A 21,805-nucleotide genomic window follows, 5' to 3' on the forward strand; every position below is an offset into this window, starting at 1 on the left:
TGGCTCGAATCGACTGGAGGGTGCTTTTCGGAAATCGATAGCTCTCAACGGCTATCGCAAAGGCTGACCCAACCGCACCATTGTTTCCGGTTACGAGGTCGAAGGTTCTACGTTGTATTATGTTCTATCCCATAGTCGTGGTATTTGCCAATATAATTCCGATTATTAACAAGGCACCTTCCTAGATACCTCTTCTTCGCCATCTCTCTCTCTCACTCTCTCATGGACTTTGATAATAACTGGTATTAGAGTACATTGTGTTTTGCCTCTATTACACAAGAAATTTGCAAGTGAGTTTAATTACTTGAAAAGTAAATCATAACATATCGTTGAATTTCGATAAAATCATCTGGATTATATATATATATATATATATATATATATATGTAAATCTAAATGTAAATGTAGCATTTCAGTGAAGTTATTAATCTCCTTAATGTTATATGTTCTTTGCAACACATATAACATTGATTGAGAAGATGCGGAATACAATCTCAAAGGGAATTTCATTAATGACGACGCGTAATAATCGATTTATTTGTAGCGAAAAGTAAAATTCTCTGATGGAAGAAATAACTTTGAAAATATATGTTGAAACTAGAAGGAAGATTATCTCAACTGGATACTTTGAATATTCTTGGCTTGCTAATATTGGCCGCAAGAATTTTGGAAATTTCTATAGAAAAGTTCAATTGTTGTCCAAGAAATAAACGGATAAATTACGATCAGAGTTAAGGAAAATAGAAAATGTATTATCCATCTGATATAAAAAGTTATAGAATTTAAGATAAAATTACCCGAGAAATTCTACATCTGGATAAATCAAAGCAGATAGTCGAGTCAGCTCACAAAGTGGTCGTACTCACTTTTGATTAAATATATCACGAGTGGCAAAAGAAAAACGACTTACGTTTCCACTAAAGAACTCTCTTTTACTCTCTCTTATTCTCTTATTCTTTGACTCTTTCTCACTCTTTACTCGAGCTTTTCTCCTTTATATCCGACGAAGGACGATCATTTTTAGCTCCATCCCCGTCTTTCCCACTTCCCTACTTACAAATCTTTCGGTAGGATTTTACGATCCGCATGGAATTCGCGGCGAAAACGTTGAAAACCGCCAGTAGTTCGGGATCAATCCGACTTTTCGAGCTATGGTCCAGCATTTTTCGATTCGACCTCTCTCTCTCTCTCTCTCTCTCTCTCTCTCTTTCTCTCTCTCTCTTCGTAGACACCGCAACGTAGCGTGAGAAAAAGAGAGAAGGAAAGAGAGAGAGAGAGAGAAGGATCAAGAAAAGTCTTTCAGGTTGACGATGGAAAGAATTTAATCCAAATTGAAGAATAATATCGTCCGGTTAATCCGACGAGCAGAAAGATCAGCGCATCAGAGAAAGAGAAAGAAGGAAAAATGTGAAGGAGAACGAGAAGAGAGATTGACGGAGAAGAATGGAAAGATTTAAATATTTCGAAGTGACGATTTCAAGCTGGGATAAAGTAAGAAAAAAAAAAAAAAAAAAGAAAAAAGAAAAAAGAAGAAGAGGAGGAGGATGAGGATGAAGGTCGGTTAGAATAAAAGGTGATGGAACTCCTCCTTGTGGATCTTTATAATATTCTCTTTCTCTCTTCCACGATTGCCTTACCCTTCCCTTCCATGCTCCTTCTTTCTTTTCGTCCCATCTTGCGATATGCGAAGTTCTCGTTAAATCCACTTTAAATGATCCCCGCAGCCCCCTTACCAACCTTTCGCATTGCCAAGCTTATAACCTCGACCTCGAGTCTCTTTTCATCGACATATACCTTCCTTCCTTCCTTCCTTCCTTCCTTTCTTCCTTCCTTCCTTCCTTCCTTCCTCCGCGATTTAATGCCACATTAATCTTATCGTATACAAGAAGAGGAATTTAAATAGTAATAAAGATTTCCTGCAAATTGACAATATACGGAAAGGCTGCATTGTTTCCTTTGACCAAACCATCATCATCACCACCACCACCACCATCATCACCAGCATCATATATGCGTTTATATTACAAGCGCGAAGAATCTTTTTCTCGTCAAGATCAACCAAAGTACTCTAGCAATGTTTTTTTTCCCCACTTCAGCTTTTCCTTTTTTTCGTTATTTCTTTTTCAACGTCGAAACGACGAGCTGCATACGTTAATGAAAAAGGAAAGAAGATTAAAAAAAAATGAGAACGTGACGAGAGAATTGGCGAGAAAAAAAATGGAAGAAAGAGTAAGAGAGAACTGTGATGTGGTGGTATCTATGGATTTAGATTAGAAATTAAAATTTGCTTTTCATTGGAATAAGAAAAAGTTCCGTTCCATTGTTGAAAAATCTTTTTAATTTCTTAATATTTTGTTTTCTTCAATACCTGATAGTCGTGTGACCGATAGGATTTATTATTTTTCTAGTTCGAGCTATTCCTTTATTACGATTTCTATAATAAATCCTATTTCCTTTTTTTCTCCTTTTTTTTTCCTTTTTTTTTCTTTTTTTTTTTTTTTTTTTTTTTGTTTTTACACACGTTCGTTCGTCCGTCCGTCTGTTCGTTCATTTGTTCGTCCGTTCTTGCATCGCTGTCAGTTACATACCGTGTGTGCAATCTCATGCACATCGTTATCCGGTTTATCAACGTATGTATTCGAGGAAAAAAAAATTTATATATATATATATATATATATGTATGTATCCTATCGCGAGATCAAACGTGTAGATTTTAATTTTGTAGGAAAAGTTTATTCTTCCACGTGTTATATTAACCCGAAAGATATTTCGTTTCGTTTCATTCTTTTGCTTCTCTTTTGTTTTCTTTTTTACTTTACACGAAAAAAGGAAGAAATTCGTAACGAGTTTCCGGCTTTTATTTGAGGGATTTGTAGTGAAAAAGAAAACAAAAAGTATTTAATTAATTAGAACGTAGAAAATAAAATCCTCTTTTCTAAAATGATATAAAATTTATACGATTATTATTCGACAAAGTCTTTGTTGCTTTACGATGAAATCAATTCTTTTTTTTTTTTTTTCTTTTTTCATTCTTTTTCCTTCCTTTTACTTCCTGTTAATTTTATTTCACAGATCAGCGATGATATAAACATTTTTATAAGACGAACTAATTAACCTCAAGACAAGATCGATCATCAATACTGAGAACAACATCTCTCTTCACATAGTGTTGCTATATACCGCGTAGTGCCCGTCAATGGAACTCGATCAGACAATGCATCTGATAATTACGTACGTTTCCAATTAACATCATTATCGAGTCTAGGTTACAGTCCCCATTGTAGTTTCGAAGATTCATATATTCTATTTGAATGGGCATCATTAAATTATCCTTACTTTTGGATTCATTAAAGAGTGTATCCATTTTAATCATCTTATTTGTTATTAATATACTAACTAAATGATGCTGTTAATTTTTCTGTAACAATAAGTATCACTTTCTAATGGTCATTTATAATTATTCCATATTTCTTTTTAATGGCCGGACAAAATAATATAATACAGAATCATCGCTCTCACATACATACCGCAACAATATATAATATATATTTAACATACGTATTGACCAAAATTAAATTCACATTCTTGTGTTCGTTCACAATGCATGAATAATCATATGAATATTCTCATTGTTAATAATAATAACAATAATAATAACAATAATAATAACAATAATAAAAATAATAATAATAATAATAATGATAATAATAATAATAATAATAATAATAATAATAATCATAATAATGAGAGAAAGCTACGGGAGTAAGCTGATTAAAAAAAAAAATAAAAAAAATAAAAATAAAAGCACAAAAGCCGAATAAAATAATAAATCGACTTTCGTAAAATAAAAGAAAACTTTAAGTGCGTAAAACTTAAGTTGAACGCACTTGATTTTTTTAACTTTTCACGAGGCTCAACGACGAAAGGTAATTTTTATTATCCAAGTAGAGAGAAGCTGGACGGGGGCCATGCGGGGCTTGAATCGTACAGGGGTATGTTGTCGAATAGGGTGAGCTGTGTAAAGGGGGATAAAGGAGGAAGCCACGAAGCGTTCGCAGTTCGACCTCGAATTGAGCTGGGAATTACGAGGCCCCCAATTAAATTTCTCCGTCGAACTGCCAGTGTGATTCGAAATCGATAGCCGTACCTCGAGTGACATCGAGTAATAACATCGATGAGTTGATTGGTCGAGCACCGAATAAAAGGGGAATTTCATTGACTTACCGAGAAAGCTGTGATGCAAAAGTACTTGATGTTATAAGGCCGATAGAAATTACATGTATATGTATATTTATATTTATTTGTATATCTATATATATAACGCACATATAAATATGTATATATATATATATATATTTTATATTTCATATTTTATATTTTATATTTTATATCTTTTTCTTTTGAAATAACACCAATTGAGAATCGTCATTTTACTATTTCCGCTGTTTCTTAACAAGCATGAAAAAACAAAGAGAAAAGAAAAACAGAAAAAATGTAAACAAAAATTATTCGACATAACTAGGTGTTTAACACTTTAACAGGTGAAAAAAACTTGTCCGTTTTTTCTACGTTGTATAAAGGAACGCATTAAAAATATAATCAAAAATAAAAAAATATATATATATAAATCATAAGAAAAACAAGCCTGCCACGAATAGTAGGCTAGACTAGATTAGAGTAGAATGAAGTAGAGTAAAGTAGAGAAGGAGAGAAGGAGACAAAATGACAAACAGAGAAAGAGAGAGAAAGATGTCTACGGTTTCTATTCGTTCGGCTTGAAATTTTGCAGAAACTATTTAAATCCTAGTACTACGCGGATACGGCGATTGTGCGTACTCGCGTTACTAGAAGGAAACTATGCGAAAAGTATGTCGAACGGGTTGCCTCAGAGAGGACGATGCAATAGGGGTTTGAGGGTGAAGAAGGGAGGCTCAAAAGTATGCCTTATCGTTCTCTCTCTCTCTCTCTCTCTCTCTCTCTCTCTCTCTCTCTCTCTCCCTCTCTCTCCCTCCCTCCCTCCCTCTCTTTCCTCTCAGATTTTATCGTTGAAAAGCGCGGCACGAGGAGCTCGGGATATCCGTAAACCGAATAAAGTTACCACGGTGGTTGCAAACGAATTGAGACGACAAAAGAGAATAATAAAAGAGAGAGAGAGAGGGAATGATGATAATAGGTCAATGAATTTTCTACAAAAGTCTTACACATTCAAATTTATTTGTAACGTGGCAACAGTTTAAATGATTAATTTCGTGATGAAAAATCGATGAATAAAAACAATTGTTAAACCATCCATCCCACTTATATCTATATATCAATTTCTTTTTTTACTCATCATCGAATATGTCCATTTTCATTTGCAAAAGAGAAAAAAAGAGAATTATCGATATAATATCCATGAGATAACGAAGGCCATAGCAATAACTTTTATTTAATTTTGCTGCACTGTCAGCAAAATTACGAGTTTGCTGAGAGACACGCACTATTCTCTCTCTCTCTTTCTGTATGTGTGTGTGTGTAGCTATCTATCTATCCAACCGTATCCATCTATCTTTCTCTCTCGCTTTGACCGGTCTACGATCAATGCTCGCCGCGAATTATTCAATGTTATCGTTATCATAAATTCGACCAAGCTCCAGCAGTACCACCGTTCGACCAGTACCAAAATGATCCTGATAAATTATCGAATCGACCAGGCTTAGCCAGAATCAGAGAAAGAGAAAGAGGGGGGGAGAGAGAGAGAGAGAGAGAGAGAGAGAGAGAATATGAATAGAATGTAGAGATCAAAAATAAGCTAGTAATTCAATATATGTACGTATAATTTCTAAAGAGATTTAATTCTTCTATATTATTTACGAAATAATTGGCTGGAATTTTTTGATACTGATATCGTTTCGATTCGAATAGATAGAGAACAAAGTAGTTTAAAAGCAAGCAAAGAACGAAAATTAAAACGACAATCGCTTTATTGGCTGCCAATCGAATGTGGGTTTCAAGCAACGTATCTAACACAGTCAATGTGCAACGTAAAAATAAAAATTGTAGTTAACTGCGGCATTTATCGGTGGTAAACGTCGAGAACCGCCAACCACACATATATAAACGTATTAAAATGGCAAGAAAATCAAATTTGAAACTGTATATTGTGTGTGTATACGCACGGCACGGCTTAATCGAGCAGGAAAAACATATATCGATCGATCGTCGAATTACGAATTTCCCTTGGTAAAACTACGTGAAATCGTTTGAGATAAATTCGAAAGAAAAATATTCCCTTATTTTACAGGTACTACGTATCTACGTATATCTATACAATATATATATATATGTTATCTATATATGATATTTTTGCTATATTCGCGAACTAGCTTCCAACAAATTTCCAATTTATTTCATTTCATTCGATTTTATTCGTCTTTTAATGCATAATTTGTGGATCTTTTTTTATCTTCCTTAATTAGAAATGTTCAGAATTATACCTCCGAACTTTACAATAAAATCATAAAATAATTAATTTAATAAATTTATTAATTTTTCAGGAGAAATAAAAAAAAAGAAAAATTATACGAATCATACGCTTTGATCGTTTCACACCCGTCAATCGTGAGATTGTCTATCGTACTTCATTGTGAACAAAATCACGACTGTCAATTTCCGTCAACAAATCCGGCACCCATTGTATCGTTTGATTGACTATTAAATTATTTTCATCGACTTAACACAAATGTACTTTATTATTTCATTGAAATATAATGATTTATTTATATGTTTATCATATTCTCTCCCTCTTTCTCTCTTATATTTTCCATTCTATAGCATTAAGATAGAAATTGATAATCAATTGATAACAAATATAAATATTTTCTTTTCGATGATATCGCGCTAGAAAGTAGTAAAATAGGATTTTGCAAGAATCCTTTGAAATTCTTTTCTCTGGGATTCTTTTCGTGAGGGTTAACCTTGCGTAAAGGAGAGGAGAGAGAGAAAAAAAATTAGGTCAAAAGATAATCCTATCTGTGTTTGATATAGTCCATTATCGATCGATATAAAGTAGTAGATATGTCCGCGTTGAATAAGAGGTCCAATGATTCGATTGAACTAAAAAAAAAAAAAAAAAAAAAAAAGGGAAAAATAAAGAAGAAAAGAATGAAGAAGCGCTTCTTTCGTTGTCGTTACGGTCATCAAGCGTAGATGGCTCGTCGACCTGACACACATTTCATACAATAGAAGAGGAGAGAGAAGGAAGAAAGGAAAAAAAAAACGCGCGAGAAGAATGATATACATCTGTGAAAATGTTCGTCGAAAGGAGCGTGGTTGAAATCGATCGAGAACTCGGATTGTAAGAAGAAAGTAGCAAGGTTTAAACTACAGGGATTGTAAGAGGGAGAGAGAGAGAGAGAGGAAGAGAGGATGTTGGGATGCTGGGATACTGGGATACTGGGAAGCTCTTTTTCTATCGCGTCGATTTTTTCCCTATGGAATATAACAACGTTTACTCTCTCTCTCTCTCTCTCTCTCTCTCTCTCTCTCTCTCTCTCTCTCTCTCTCTCGTTGCTCGAACGAACCTTTATATCTCTCGCCAGCTTTACTATGTGTTTCACATACTCGAATGAGTTTTACTATGTGTTATACATATTCAAAAAGATAGAGAGAGAGAGAGAGAGAGAGAATCGTTCGAATTCGGTAGACAGAGAACAGTGATAAATGGTCAGGATTAGCCTAACGTGTGTAGGTCGATAAGAAAATTAGATTTCTTGTTTCTATTTTTTCTTGGTTTTCTTTCTTTCTTTTTTTTTTTTTTTCTTGATATAACTTGAGATTTTTCTTATGAGGGAAAAGAAGGAGGCAGGGGGAAATCTTGCAGTTCTCTCTGTGTATCTCTTGTAACTATAGTAGGACGAAAAATAGACAGAAAGAGAAAGATGGTTGGAGTTCGCTAGCATCTAGATTGGACTGCATCTTTTACAATCGACTCGTGAATATCTTAACTTTCCGCGACGTGAGATTCCCAACAGGAGTGTAGGAAGAAACGTGCGATGGTGAAATGGAAAGAATTGCCATTGGATTGTGTGTGCAATGGCTAAAATGTACGAAAGAGAAAAATTCTCTCTTTCTCTCTCTCTTTTTGTAAATGGTGAGAAAATGGAGAAACGAACGCGAATTCACCGTAGACTTATTTTCTCTAACATCGATTCGATTCTCTTTTGACTTTTACAAATTACCAAATCGAAAGAACTAAGCGTAGACAATGAATATGTGCCAAATGATGGAGCTTCTAATCTTGCCTAGATTTTTCTTTTCTTTCTTTAATTTATTTATTTATTTATTTTTTTCTTTTTTTTTTTTTGTAGATTTTTATCAAAGTTTTATCACCCCAATCCGATTATCGTAAAATTATAGATTCATGCATTTGTTTCTCTTTCATTTGATTTTTATAAGTGTATAATAAACGGATTATAGGTTTTAAAAATAAGATTGACAGGTTACATTAGATTTTCTTTTAATGAAAAGTAATAGATCATATAAATATGCATTGACAATAAGAAAATTTATTAAGACAATTTATTTGATAGTGATGATCACTCCTCGATCATTGTATCGATCTCGTTTACGATCCATATCCCATTAAAGAGAAATATAATTTGATGATCCACAAGCAAATAGCAGCAATGAAAGTATCGACTTTTTCTGCAATATAGAAATAATAATATCTGAATCTGTCGTAATAATATTTTATTGTCTTTGTCCATGATACTTTTCCGATCACTCGTGCATTACTCGTTCGTTCTTTATTATAGTATCTCCTTCCTTTTCGTTCTATCAATGATATACGTCTTTGAGAAAATATGTATTTAACTTCGAATAAGAATAGTAACAATGATCATACGTATAACTTACTATTTCGTCTTGAAATCTCTTGGCAATTTTGAGAATTTGTCATCCTATATTATTGATAATAGTTTTCTTTAAAGACGAATAATAGGTCTCAATCGTATTAGAAATTGCTTAGAAAAATTATCAAGTATTTCTATGAAAAATTGGTTGAAAAAGAAATTAAATTGAATTTCATTCTTTCACTCGAATCACTTTAGAGATAAAATGATTAGATCATAGATATAGATACCATGATATAAAATCGATCATGATGCAACTAAGATCTCGTAACGATTTTCACTTGTCGAAGATTTACGTTAAGTTGGAAAGGAAAGGAAAGGAAAGGAAAGGAAAGGAAAGGCAGGCAGGCAGGCAGGCAAACCCCTTTCCGAAATCCCAGATTATCTCTTCTTGAGTGCCACCTTCGGAAACACGAATCCAAAGAGGTAAGAGGTCGTTGTAAGGAGTCACGAGAAAGGAGCGTCGAACACGTTGGAAAGTTTTCGTTTTAAAGGTCTTACTAAGTTCTCTCTCTCTCTCTCTCTCTCATTTTCTGTCACTCTCTACGAGACGTTTTACACATGTCCCGATGTTCCCCGTTAGTAGAATCGCGCGACGCTCGAATGAAACGCGATTGGTCGAAATTCTGAACGTAAAAGAGTCGATCGTTAAAATCGAGTTATGTTAGTGTGTGCTTCGAAAGATATCGAAAACGATAATCGTCGAATATTGATTACACAACCGCACTTTTGTCTTTTTCCTTTGTCTCTTTTCTTTTTCTTTGGATTTTTTTTATTTCTTTTTTTTTTTATGATCCAAACAAACGAATTAATCAACAATTAAATTTTATTATAAAGTATTAAGAAGAAGAAGAAAATGATGATGACGAAGATGATGGTGAAATTTATTTAATTAAATCCATTTAGGAGATATCATGAAAAGATAATTAATTAAAAGGCATAGAATCTTTCGTTGAATTTCCTTTATTATTTTATTTTGATGAAGGAATAATATACTAGGCTCGAAATAACTTAACAGAAACGGGAGAACCGATGCGATATTCTTTTGGTAAACGAACGAAGAGAGAGAAAAAAGAAATAAAATAAGGAAGACGTAATCGGCATTGAATGAGAGCAGAAAAGCAGAAATTTTTGTAGAAATTGTCGCGATGAAAAACAATGACGTACTTGAACGTGAACTCCTGGAAAAGTCCGAATAAAATATTTGAAACATCAAAAGATAAAAAGAGAGAAAGGAAGATCAAATCGTGAATCTCTCAATGAGAAGGTTCTCTCGCTCGATTTTAATTACAAACAAATTGAAAGTTCCAGTTAGACCAACCGTAAACGAGTATATACTGCATTCGAATTCGTATAAATGTTTAACGAAATATATATTAATCAAAATTCTATCAAGATGGGCAAATAATTTCGATATAACGAGTCGATCGACGTATGTAACTATTTTAAAAAGTGCTTCGTCGACTTCGTTTTTATATTTTTCATGAAAGTAATAGTTACACACATGGAATTGCTTTCAAGTTAGAACACTTTTATAAAAGGTTTCTCTCTCTCTCTCTCTCTCTCTCTCTCTCTCTCTCTCTTTTCTTTTTTTCAAAAACACGCCAAGAAAAACGTGGCTTCGCAAAAGAGTAATCAGGAAAGTCCAAAAAGGAGTTTGAGAGAAAAATAGAAGAGCTTAGAATACGAACGGTTATAATAGGTTAATAAAGTTTTCACGTTTAGAAAACACGTAACAGTTAACGATTAAAACGTTACCACGAACGCGTTTAAAAGGTTAAAGTTTCGAAGAGAGAAATAACAACGTTGATAAAGGGGAAAAAAAAAGGAAAGGAAAGAAAAGTTAAGTTAAATCGTTATCTCTGTAATTTTTTTTTACGTATACATGAAAAAGATTATTTTTTAATGGCTTAGTCTTTTTCCCGAAGGTCGAACTCCTTTCTAGAGGGAAAGATAAAAAGAATAACAAAAACAAAAAAATTAAATAAAATAAAATAAATCAAAAAAGAAAGAAAACGAAAGGAAAGAAATGTGAGCTTTCACGAAAAACGCCCGAGATTTCGTCGATCGTGCGTGACTCGAGTACGACGAGAAGGATTCTCACTTTGGTTGGCTTTTTCTCTCTCTTTCTCTCTCTCTCTCCCTCTCTCACTCTCTTTCTCTCACATACACATACAGATACGCATACAGAGATGTTCTTCTTTCTGTCTTTCTATTTCTCTCTCTTTCCTTCATTCTCTCTCTCTCTCTCTCTCTCTCTCTCTCTCTCTTTTTCTCTTTCTTTCTCTTTAGGTGAATCTCTAGGAGTTTCTTGTCGCTTTTCTACTTCGTCATTCTGTCTCGTGTCAAGCGACGATCCTGATAACTCTTTCTCTTTCTCTATCTTTTTCTTTTGCTTTTTTTTCTCTTTTATTTTTTTTCTTTTTTATTCTTTTATACTTTCTTTCCTCGTCCAACTCATTCAAGTAATGAAAACGATACTATTTCTGTAAGTTTTATAGATTTGTTTTTTTTTCTTTGCTTTCTCTCTCGCTTTCTTTCTCTTTTTCTTGTCGTTCCTTTTTTTGGCACTATAAAATGAATTCCACGAGCGAGTAATGTTTACTTTCTCTATTAAGTTCCATTTTAGAGAAAAAAAAAAAACAACAATGTTAACGAAATCATGGTAGTAGCAGCAGAAGAGTATCGTGTAAAGGGGCTCATTCTATATACGATCGGAAAATATTTGCTTGTAAAATATTTGTTTGACAATGATTTGTGAGGCACGGCTGAAACAAAATGGAAAAAAAAGAAGAAGAAAGAAAAAAGGAGAGAAAAGAAAAACTACGCTTTTGTTATTCATCGTAAGTACGTCGAGTTTTTAATTGGCTTATCAGGGAGATCTTTTAATTAATCTACGATGATTTACTTATGAAATATATATATATATATATATATATATATATATATATATATATATATATATATATATATATATATATAAAAGTTTCCAAAAGTCTGAACAATTGTGTTCGAAGTAACTCTAATCTTTTGCAATCGTAAATTTATAAAATCGTAAAATTTCATCGTTTGGTTCGATTTTCGAAGCAATTCGAAGTATCCATTTAGGAAATGAAAATGTTAGTTGGTATATCGAGTAATCGAACGAAGTCCTAGCAAGAAAATCATTTAGAAAGGAAGTAATAAGAGAGAGAGAGATAGATAGATAGAAGGAGAGAGAGTAACAAAACTCTCTCAACCAGGCTAAGATTATAAATGATCCGGTAATACGGTGGTACGATTCGATTTTCACAAGTGAAAGAGAAAGAGAAAGGAAGAAACGAGAGAGAGAGAGAGAGAGAGAGAGAGAGAAAGAGAAGCCTATATATCAAAAGCAAACGTTCGCGTCTTCGCGCGGCTGCAAGAGAATCGATTGTAACTTTCGAAGGGCCGATAATCTTTCCCTTAATTGAATAGCGAAAGGAGAAACAATAATTCAAATGTCTCTACCGAGAATCGTTCATCCTTTCTACTCTTGGTGGGCTTCGATTACTTTCCTCTTCCTCTTCCCTTATCATCCTACCTACCCTTACACCTCTCTACCTTTACCCTTATCCTTCTTACCCTAACCCCTTCCGAAAATTTCTCCGCAAAGAGACGAAGAGAAGGAAAACGACGTCGTGCTACGAATTTGCTCCTACTGGTTCTGTCATTAATGGAAATCGTGATTCCCATTAACGTCGTCGTTGCCTTCGTCCTTTATATATATGATAACTCGTGGTCGACGATGAATGAAAAAAAAATATAAAAAAAAAAGAAAATATTGAAAAATAACGCAGAACAATATCGATACCAAATTACAATACATATAAATTCCTCTTGATCTAATATTTTTATAATATAATATTCAGAGGAACGTTTACAAATATTTCTATCCTGGTCTTTTAATATAGATTAATATAAAACTTGATATATGTATATCATGAGACAAAAAATTGAAGGAAAACTCATTTTTTCTTTTTCGAAGTTAAAAAAAAAGAGAAGGAAAATGAGAGAGAGAGAGAAAGAGAGAGGGGATATCGATCGGAGAACTCGACAAAAAACGAGAAACAAAATGTTGCGGAACTCGCGGAGAAATTGCGAACGAATGAGAGCGGTAAATCCGAAGGACCGCGATGCCGGACTTGCGTCACGACGATTTGCAGTCGGCGCTGCCACTAATTGCGTGTCAGCCCCGATGTTTTGCGTTTTATCTGACCTCCGCTTACGTGCACTTCTCTTTCTCTCTTTCTCTCTCTCTCTCTCTCTCTCTCTCTCTCTTTTGTTATCTCGCGGCTGTTAACCACAGCGTGAAAATTCTACATATCTACGATCTACATATGCGTACGTTGTATATACACTAGCGACCAATCAGCCAACGAAGCCTCGTAGCGTTTCTCCCGTTGAAAAATCTGAGGAAAGTACGAGAAATCATCGCAACTATTGTACGATCAACTTTTTTTTTAACCCTCGAGACACAGAGAAAATAAAAAGAAAAAAGAACATTAAAAAGAAACAATCTCTCATATGTGAATCCAGCATGAATATTAGAAAACAAATTACTAAGTGTTGTAAAGTTAAATATAATATATTTAGCAGATTATACCATCCCCATAAAAAATATAAACGAAAGAAAAAAATCAAGGACTATATTTGTCAGGATGACAAGATAGTTAAAATAAGTAGGTAATAGTTGAAGGAAAGAAAGTGTGAGAGAGAAAGAGAGGGAAGGAAAGGGGTTGCAGAAAAAGTAAAGGAGTTGACAATGAAATAGAAGAATGAAGGGAAGAATGAGAGAGGAGTTAACAGGAGGCAGTTGAATTTTCTTAAGAAAGGCGTATACCGACAAATAATTCCTTAAAGGAGGCATTATCGCGATGAACAGGGATCCACCTTTCTCTGGTGAAAGACCAAACAACTCCTTTCCTTTTCGAACCTAAGAATCAAGAACAACCAACAACTAGAGGTAAGACAACTGGAGTCAACAAACCGGGCAAGACAGAGGAAAGCAACGAGCTATTCCTACCTTTTATTCCTTCTCTCTTTTTTCTGAGAGAGAAAAAGAGAGAGAGAGAGAGAGAGAGAGAGAGATACAGGAGATCTTATCGGTCATTGATTTATATCAGCCAGTTGTTCCTACGGGAACCTACCACCCACACCTATCGCACTTTTCACCCTATTTTCTTATCCCTTCGTGCCGACTCCACCCCTCTAGAGAATTCCCCTACTCTGATTTTCTGTTTTATCGAGTTTTCTCTATCTCTTTCTGTTTGTCTATCTAATTTGTCTTTGTCTGTTCCCTTGTCTATCTGTCTGTCTGTCTGTTGTGTCTGTCTGTTGTGTCTGTCTGTCTGTTTGTTGCATCTGTCTGTCTGTTTGTTTGTTTTTTTGTATGTTTGTTTGTTTGTTTGTTTGTTTGTTTGTTTGTCTGTCAGTTCATCTACCTGCCTTTCTCTTTTTCTTGTTCTCTTTCTTTCTCTTCCTGTTTCAACTATTCTTTTCACCAACTATCTCTCGCTATCTCAAAAGCCCAAGTCTCGAGATTCTGTGAGGGATTCTGGGTTCCTATTGTTTCCCAACAAGAGGAGTAGTACTTACCTATACACCTAGATGCGACGTTACGCGAATAGACGTGGACGACCGACTAATTCGTCAGTCAATGGAGGGGAGAAAGAGAGAGAGAGTCACTGGTAGAGCGAGTAATCAGGTCAGCTGTCATTAGAGATAGCGAACACAGTATGATCATCCTATAACCCTTACTCTCACACAATATCGTTCTATGCTTCTTGATCGAACTATCAAATACGATAAAAAATTTTATATAATTTTTCTATAACAACGTATAATATTAGATCGATATATTTATGTCTACTCGCATAAACATATTTTTGTCGCATGATTGAGTGTTGGTCTTTGCTTTAATGTGTTAATGAAAAATACATCGAGAAATAAGGGGCATGATAAGATATATGTATATATATATATATATATATACACGTATAATGTATACATGATGTAATTTAATCGGTATGGAATTTAATTAATCACTTAATTCGTTGAGACGGTAAGGGTAGCAAACGTGGTAGAAAATTTCATCTCTCTCTTAAGAGAAAGAGAGATAGAGAGAGAGAGAGAGAGAGAGAGAGAGAGAGAGAGACCATTAATCCCTTATACTTATCTATAATCAGACGTACATATATATCTCTAGGTCGTTGCGTTGCAGTTTAGTAGCTCATCCCGATATAATTAATGTTTGATATTAATTAAGAAAATGTTTTATGTGTTCCTTACTTCGTTGCATAAATTTTCAATTAGATTTTCTTTAGAAAGTCGTTCTATGGCGATTAGTAGTAGCAGCAGCAGCAGCTTGGTAAACGTGGAAATGTAACGAGACGACGAAGCTCGAAGATAAAGTTATTTTTCTCTGTCGTTCTCTTTGCACACCACAAACTCGGTGGTTTCTATCCTCTCCACCTCCATTTCCTCCTCCTACCCCCCATCACCTTCTTCTCGATCTTTCTTCTGTGATAATCCTCTTACCTTCCAATCTTTTATTTTCGTTTTTCCACTAGATACCGTTCTTTACCTTGTTCAGGCTACAACCAAGAACGGTTTTCTGGATAGAAACGTTAAGAAGATCGATAAAAGTCGATCGACCTGCAACGCGATTAACTTCTTTGTTTTATTTCGTTCTGCATCTTTATTTTACTTACTTATTTATTTATTTATTCCCTTCGTCCAATCGATTCTTCCTTCGAACGAGTAATCTATGTAACACATTCCTTCGTTTGGATGAAAAGTAAAAGAAAAATAAAATAAGGATAAGAAAGGTAATAAATATCGAGAAACAAATTGGCTGAAAGGAAGCTACAGTAATCGCTATAGTTATTTCGTTAATTAATTTTTCTGACAGAGTGAAGAAATCCAGAACGATAGGAAATATAATTGATCAGGAATGCTTTTTATCACTCTCTCTCTCTCTCTCTCTCTCTCTCTCTCTCTCTCTCTCTCTCTCTCTCTCTCTCTCTCTCTCTCTCTCTCTCGCTAAGGATAAATTCTTATATGTTTTTCTCTCTTTTATAACGTTTCCTTTCTTTTTCTTACTCTAAATCTTTCAAAGATTAAAAGTATCGAAGTTAAGTGTCTAATGTACAAATTAATATGAATAAATTTTACTGTATTCTTTAAGTTTAGAAATCTAGAAGAAAAAGAAAAAGAAGAAGAAGAAGAAGAAGAAAGAGAAAAAAAATGTAACAGTAAAAATGTCAAAATAGAAAAAGGTAAAAGCACGTAGACGTGGAGAAGAAGTTTAGTGAAAAGTTTCTTGAGCTTGTTATGATAAATGCAGTGACACGTATTTTCACTGTGCTATACCAAGTTACAATTAGATGCTTCATTGAATATGTAAATTCGTGAGACTACAAGTTAAGCGAGTAAGCAACACAAGTCTGTTGAGAAACATGGTTAAGAAATAAAGTAGAGAGAGAGAGAGAGAGAGAGAGAGAGAGAGAGAGAGAGAGAGAGAGAGAAGAAAGAAAAAGAAGAAAAGAAAAACAAGAAAGAACCAACTAAAATATTGATCTATTGCGATCCATCTACTCGCGTTCCTTTGACTTCAAAGTTAAAGTTTATTAACTTTTCGATTAGATCGATATAACTAATATAAATGCAAATAATATTAGAGAATAAAAGAACTATTCTTTTTTTTCTTTTCTTTCTTTTTTTTTTTTTTTTTGTTAATAAAAAATATAATTGAATCGAGAGAATATTAAAGAATGGAAAAATGAAACAAAATGAGGGCTGTTGATTTATGAAAATGATCTCTAATGATAATAATAATAGTAAGTCATATATTTTCGTTTCGAAATATTTTTGGTACATTTCGAATATGTGCATTGAATTATTTAACAATTGTAATGGCTTAGATCTACTTTCGTAATTGCCATCTCTCAAAAAGAGAAAACGATCTTTTTTTATAAAAAAAAAAAAAAAAAAAAAAATTTGTTATATATGAAACTTTGTAAAAGTTCTTCGAGAGTATCGATTACCGGTCGCATATCTCTACTAGCATTTTCGTGTAATACTGAAAAATTAGTTAGAGTTTGGCCCGAAAGCTCGAAAGCGGAAAGCGCGTGAAAGTATCGTGAAAGAATTTGACAAAGTACGAAATCGATGCGCTCAAGCGCTCAGGCGCATCCAACCGACGAAAGCTTCAAGTTCGTGAAACTTTCTTCTCTCTCTCTCTCTCTCTCCTCTTTTTCTTTTTCTTTTTCTTCTTCTTCTTAAAATCTTTTTTTTTCTTCATCTTACACAAGATTTCAAAGAATTTTATTCGAGAACCCTTTATTATCGATCGATCGCCTGCCCGCGCGCGTTTAACTACGAGAGAGAAAACGCTAAGAGTGAAAATAAAAAGAAATTCAAGCCTCTCAAACGCGTTCCAAAGCGATGCAACTTTTTCAATCACGTTTGTTACATTTGTTTGAAAAAAAAAAAAAGAGAAGGAGAGAAAAAAGAAAAAAGATCAATCACGTAGCTAAAAGTATTTTGTAGCTTTCGTAGGTCGCGTACGTACCGTGTGTAAGCATCGAAATTAGTTCGTTTGTTTATTCCACGCATTATCGATCGATCGATGGATCGATCGATCTATCTATCTATCTACCAATCTATCGAAGCCGACTCACTTTATTCCATTTCTTTTTTTTCTTTTTCCTTGTTCTTTATTCCATTCAAAATGAGTTTGCCTGAAATTTTTAGAAAAATACGAACAACAATCACTTTTTCGTATTTAATACGATTACTTTTTTTTTTCAAGATAACTTAAAGAGATTATCGTGTTTTGCATATTTATCTGAGATATTTTATTTATAATATCAATTCAATGAATAATGTGATAAAGGAGGTAAACTTTGAAAACAAATAATTGCATAATATTTATAATAGTAATTACTTTTTATTTTGTTGTAGACACAAAATTTTTTAATATATTATTATTATTGTACTTACTTTTTTTATTGTTTATATTTAATACTTTATTAAACAGTTGTATTTAATAAACACGCTGTAAAGAATATGGATATATAAATACATAGGAATAATTAATAGCGATGCTAAATAATCGTATAATAATAATTATTTTAACAAATTTGAATATTGTACAATCACTACATGAGTCATTATAAACGGAAGTACATATATCGCAATATGGACAACGTAGTACAATTACGCAAGTTTCAAACTCGCTATTTAGTCCTGTGTGAAATTATAAAATTTATAAAGTTAATCAAGATTGTAAGAATATTATATTAAATAATATAACAACGAGAAACTATAATATAAGGTAATAACTATTCTTAATGTACAATATATTTTTAACACTGTATTTCGAATTGTTTTTTGTAGTAGTAGACCAGAGTGACGTCGAAGAGGTTATGTTTACAAACTCTCTTGTGATTTAACAATATATTTCAATTTGTGGATATGGAAGTTCTCGAGTTAAAGGATGTGAAAGCAGTTCCAGATATAATTCATAATTATCCCCATAAAATAAAGGATGAGGCAATACCGTTGGTTGTAGATAATGGTAAGAAATAATATTGCATTTGGACAATTGGATATATTTGACAGGATTCAATATTTTTTTCTGCACGAAATATCTATTGTAGGTTCATACAATTGTAGAGTCGGTTGGGCTACAGAAAAGGAACCGCAATTAATATTTAAGAATCTCATAGCAAAGCCCCGAAAGGAACGTGGTAAGAAGGACGGAGAGCCTCAAGTAGGAAATGACATAGCAAATATAGAGGCAGTTAGATTTCAATTGAAAACTCAGTTCGATAGAAATGTTGTGACGCATTTTGAAGCTCAAGAACAAATATTCGATTATACCTTTACGCATATGGGAATAGATACAGAAGGATCCGTGAATCATCCAATTATTTTAACAGAAGCTTTCTTAAATCCAAATTATTCTCGAAATTGTAAGCTTTTATTTGAATATTTGACATTAATAAGGAGAAATTTATTATATACGTATGTATATTTCAGTAATGGCAGAACTTTTATTCGAATGTTATAATGTACCATCCATAGCATATGGCGTCGATTGCTTATTTTCATATCAGCACAATAATTGTCCTCCTGATGGTTTAATAGTTAGTATAGGATACCATACAACTCAAATAATACCGATATTGGATGGCAAAGCGGATCCAGTCAATTCTAGAAGAATTAATATCGGTGGTTATCACATTACATCTTATATGCATAGATTACTACAACTTAAATATCCTGTACATGTGAATGCAATAACTCCAAGTCGTGCAGAGGTATGATTTTTCTTTTTCCTTTTTTTTTTTTTATCATCTCAATATCACGTTAGATTTGATCAGGTGTTGTAACATACATTTCATAAATTGTAGGAATTGATACATGAACATTCCATGATCGCATTGAATTATCAAGAAGTAGTATCCAAGTGGGCAGATCCAGATTATTACGATGCAAATGTATTAAGAGTTCAATTACCTTATGTTGCACCTGCAAGTACTCCTGGTTTAACAATCGAACAACAAAAAGAAAGGAAAAGGGAACTGGCTCGAAGATTGATGGAAATTAATGCAAGGAAGAGGGAAGAAAGGGTAAAAGAAATTATTATTATTGTTGTTGTTGTTGTTGTTGTTGTTGTTGTTGTTGTTGTTGTTGTTGTTGTTGTTGTATGATCTTTTAGGTTTACTTATCTATGATTAAACATAGCATGAATTTGAAGTATTTATTTTAATAGTTGGCTGAAGATGAGGAGCAATTAAATCAATTATTAGCCATACAAGATCTTTTGGAAGAAGGTGAAACGGATGAATTTGATCAAGCATTAAAAACTTATTCTTTGGCAAATGAGGCTGATCTAATAAAAATGATAAATAATTTGCAAGCGAAAGTAGAACGAACCAGGCAAAAAATTGTTGCTGCAAATTCGCAAGAGGAGAACATTGTTATGGAAGATCAAAAACCAAAAATTAAATCAAGCCTTCAACCGAAAGATCAGCAGGACTTTGAAGAATGGATAGCTGGTGTCAGAAAAAGACGGTAAATGAATTGTGCGAAAGTCTATGAAAAATATGATAGATGAGAAGAAACAAAAAAAAAAAAAAGAAAAGAAAAAATTATGTTCTTCATTTTAGACAAGAGATATTAGATAAACGTATGGCGAAAAGACAACGTAGACAAGATATGGCCAAACGTAGAACAGCAGCGGCTCAGGAAAGAATGCGTATAATTAGTCAGCTAGCGAGAAAAGATAAACGAGACGATGATTTTGGTATGAGAGATGAAGACTGGGATGTATATAAAGTTATTAATAGGGTTAGTAAAGTTTCGTAATTATTTTATAAAGCGAATACATGTATGAATAGTTAAAATAATAGAATCTATTATAGGAAGGTGGAGATTCTGATTCAGAATTGGAGCAAGAAAAACTAATGGAACTTGAGGATGTTCTACGTCATCACGATCCAGAGTTCGATGGAGCTGGCTCTAGCGTTCCCATGATTCCTGGTGAAACCCATCAATTGCATGTAGGAGTAGAACGTTTAAGAGCAGCGGAATTACTTTTTCAACCTTCAATGATTGGATCAGTTGAAGCTGGCATAGCAGAGACTATTGAATTCGTTTTAAAACTTTATTCTCCTGAGCAACAGAAACGATTAGTAAGCAATGTTTTTCTCACCGGTGGACCAACAGCTTTACCAGGATTACTTGAAAGACTGAAACGTGAACTTAAAGAAATAAGACCATTTGGTTCTAACTTTCAAATAAACGTAGCGAAAAATACTAGTTTAGATTCGTGGTATGGTGCAAGAGATTTTGGTTTGAGTGGCAATCTGCCAGAATACCTTGTAACCCGTAAAGAGTATGAAGAGAAAGGTGGTGAGTACTTGAAAGAGCACACTGCAAGTAATATGTATACTCGATCGCCAGATCCCTTACCCATATTACAAGTTCCTGTGACATGCGAACAAGTAATCGTTGAAGATGCAATAATAGACGTTGAAATTGAATAAATAAAATTTAATTGATGAAAATTGAAGATCACTTTACTAACATTTAATGTATACAAATTTAATAAAAAGGGATAGAATAAAAAATGGTAAGTTTTTAATGGTTACTACTTTATTACACAAGTGTTTTTGTTCGTTCATTTTATTACGAACAAACTACATTGTAGTCTGTTTACTAATTATAATATACATTTCTTTTACATCGCACTTTAGCAGTCAGAGACAAATATTTGGATACATTTTTCGTTCTTTACTCTCTGAAAACAGTCGATATCTGTGCATAGATACTTTTTGGATGGCCTAAAAAATGTGAAAATGATCCCTCACCTTAGCAGCAGTTCAATTGATTACAGCGACCTCAGTATATTTCTTTGAGTTAATGTCTTGGCTTATGCTAAAATCACAATATCACATAACATATTGAAAATATCATTAACTCCATTGTAACATTTATCGCTAATATTAATGACCCTGCATATCTCATTGAGAGAAAAAGGAACGTCTTGCACAAAATCAAATCAAATCAAATCAAAGTAATATTCAATATCAATCAGACGTGCTATAATATATGAAAAACTTTTCAATATCCTGCTAAACATAAACTCATAAAACTATAGCAACAGAGCACATCTCTTCCATTAGTCATTTACATGTTGGTTTTCCTTTTTTGTTTTTGTTTTTAATCTCTATACAATTTTTATTTCACTTCGTATTTATACACGATTACATTTCTTAACGTACTATATTATCAAGGAACAAATCACAAAGATATTTCTACACACTTTAAGGGCAAAGTTGCAGATGTTTCCTGAGGAATTGTCCAATATATCAGATCAATTA

At 33.4% G+C, this 21,805-nt stretch overlaps 1 protein-coding gene and 1 long non-coding RNA gene across 11 annotated transcripts in view; one reads left to right on the top strand and one right to left on the bottom strand.

Annotated features, from left to right (window-relative positions):
* The window catches only part of LOC124955962 (actin-related protein 5), a 36,893-nt gene extending 15,821 nt beyond the window's left edge, over positions 1–21,072 (top strand). Inside the window, exons 2-9 of one of the 7 annotated variants that reach the window (XM_047511182.1) lie at positions 3,073–3,231; positions 18,312–18,492; positions 18,575–18,889; positions 18,957–19,237; positions 19,331–19,549; positions 19,693–19,994; positions 20,090–20,270; positions 20,345–21,071. In XM_047511182.1, the coding sequence (XP_047367138.1) occupies positions 18,390–18,492; positions 18,575–18,889; positions 18,957–19,237; positions 19,331–19,549; positions 19,693–19,994; positions 20,090–20,270; positions 20,345–20,968 (2,025 nt within the window). In that variant the 5' untranslated portion in view covers positions 3,073–3,231; positions 18,312–18,389 and the 3' untranslated portion in view covers positions 20,969–21,071. Of the gene's footprint in view, positions 1–3,072; positions 3,232–11,520; positions 11,735–17,975; positions 18,250–18,311; positions 18,493–18,574; positions 18,890–18,956; positions 19,238–19,330; positions 19,550–19,692; positions 19,995–20,089; positions 20,271–20,344 lie in introns of those variants that run through there. The other 6 variants (XM_047511183.1, XM_047511184.1, XM_047511180.1 and 3 more) reach the window with 6 other exon arrangements.
* LOC124955963 lies at positions 8,481–12,817 on the bottom strand. Of its 4 annotated transcripts, none has more exons than XR_007103034.1 (4): positions 12,381–12,817; positions 10,213–10,832; positions 8,896–9,517; positions 8,481–8,814 (listed from the first exon to the last, which is right to left on the bottom strand). It is a non-coding gene; the product is annotated as an uncharacterized LOC124955963 (long non-coding RNA). The 4 variants fall into 4 exon arrangements; XR_007103036.1 differs by having other exon boundaries at positions 10,396–10,832; positions 12,381–12,815; XR_007103037.1 differs by lacking the exon at positions 10,213–10,832 and having other exon boundaries at positions 12,495–12,805.
* Positions 21,073–21,805: the final 733 nt, after the last annotated feature.

Source organism: Vespa velutina, chromosome 20, assembly GCF_912470025.1.
Source record: "Vespa velutina chromosome 20, iVesVel2.1, whole genome shotgun sequence".
Lineage (NCBI taxonomy): Eukaryota > Metazoa > Arthropoda > Insecta > Hymenoptera > Vespidae > Vespa > Vespa velutina.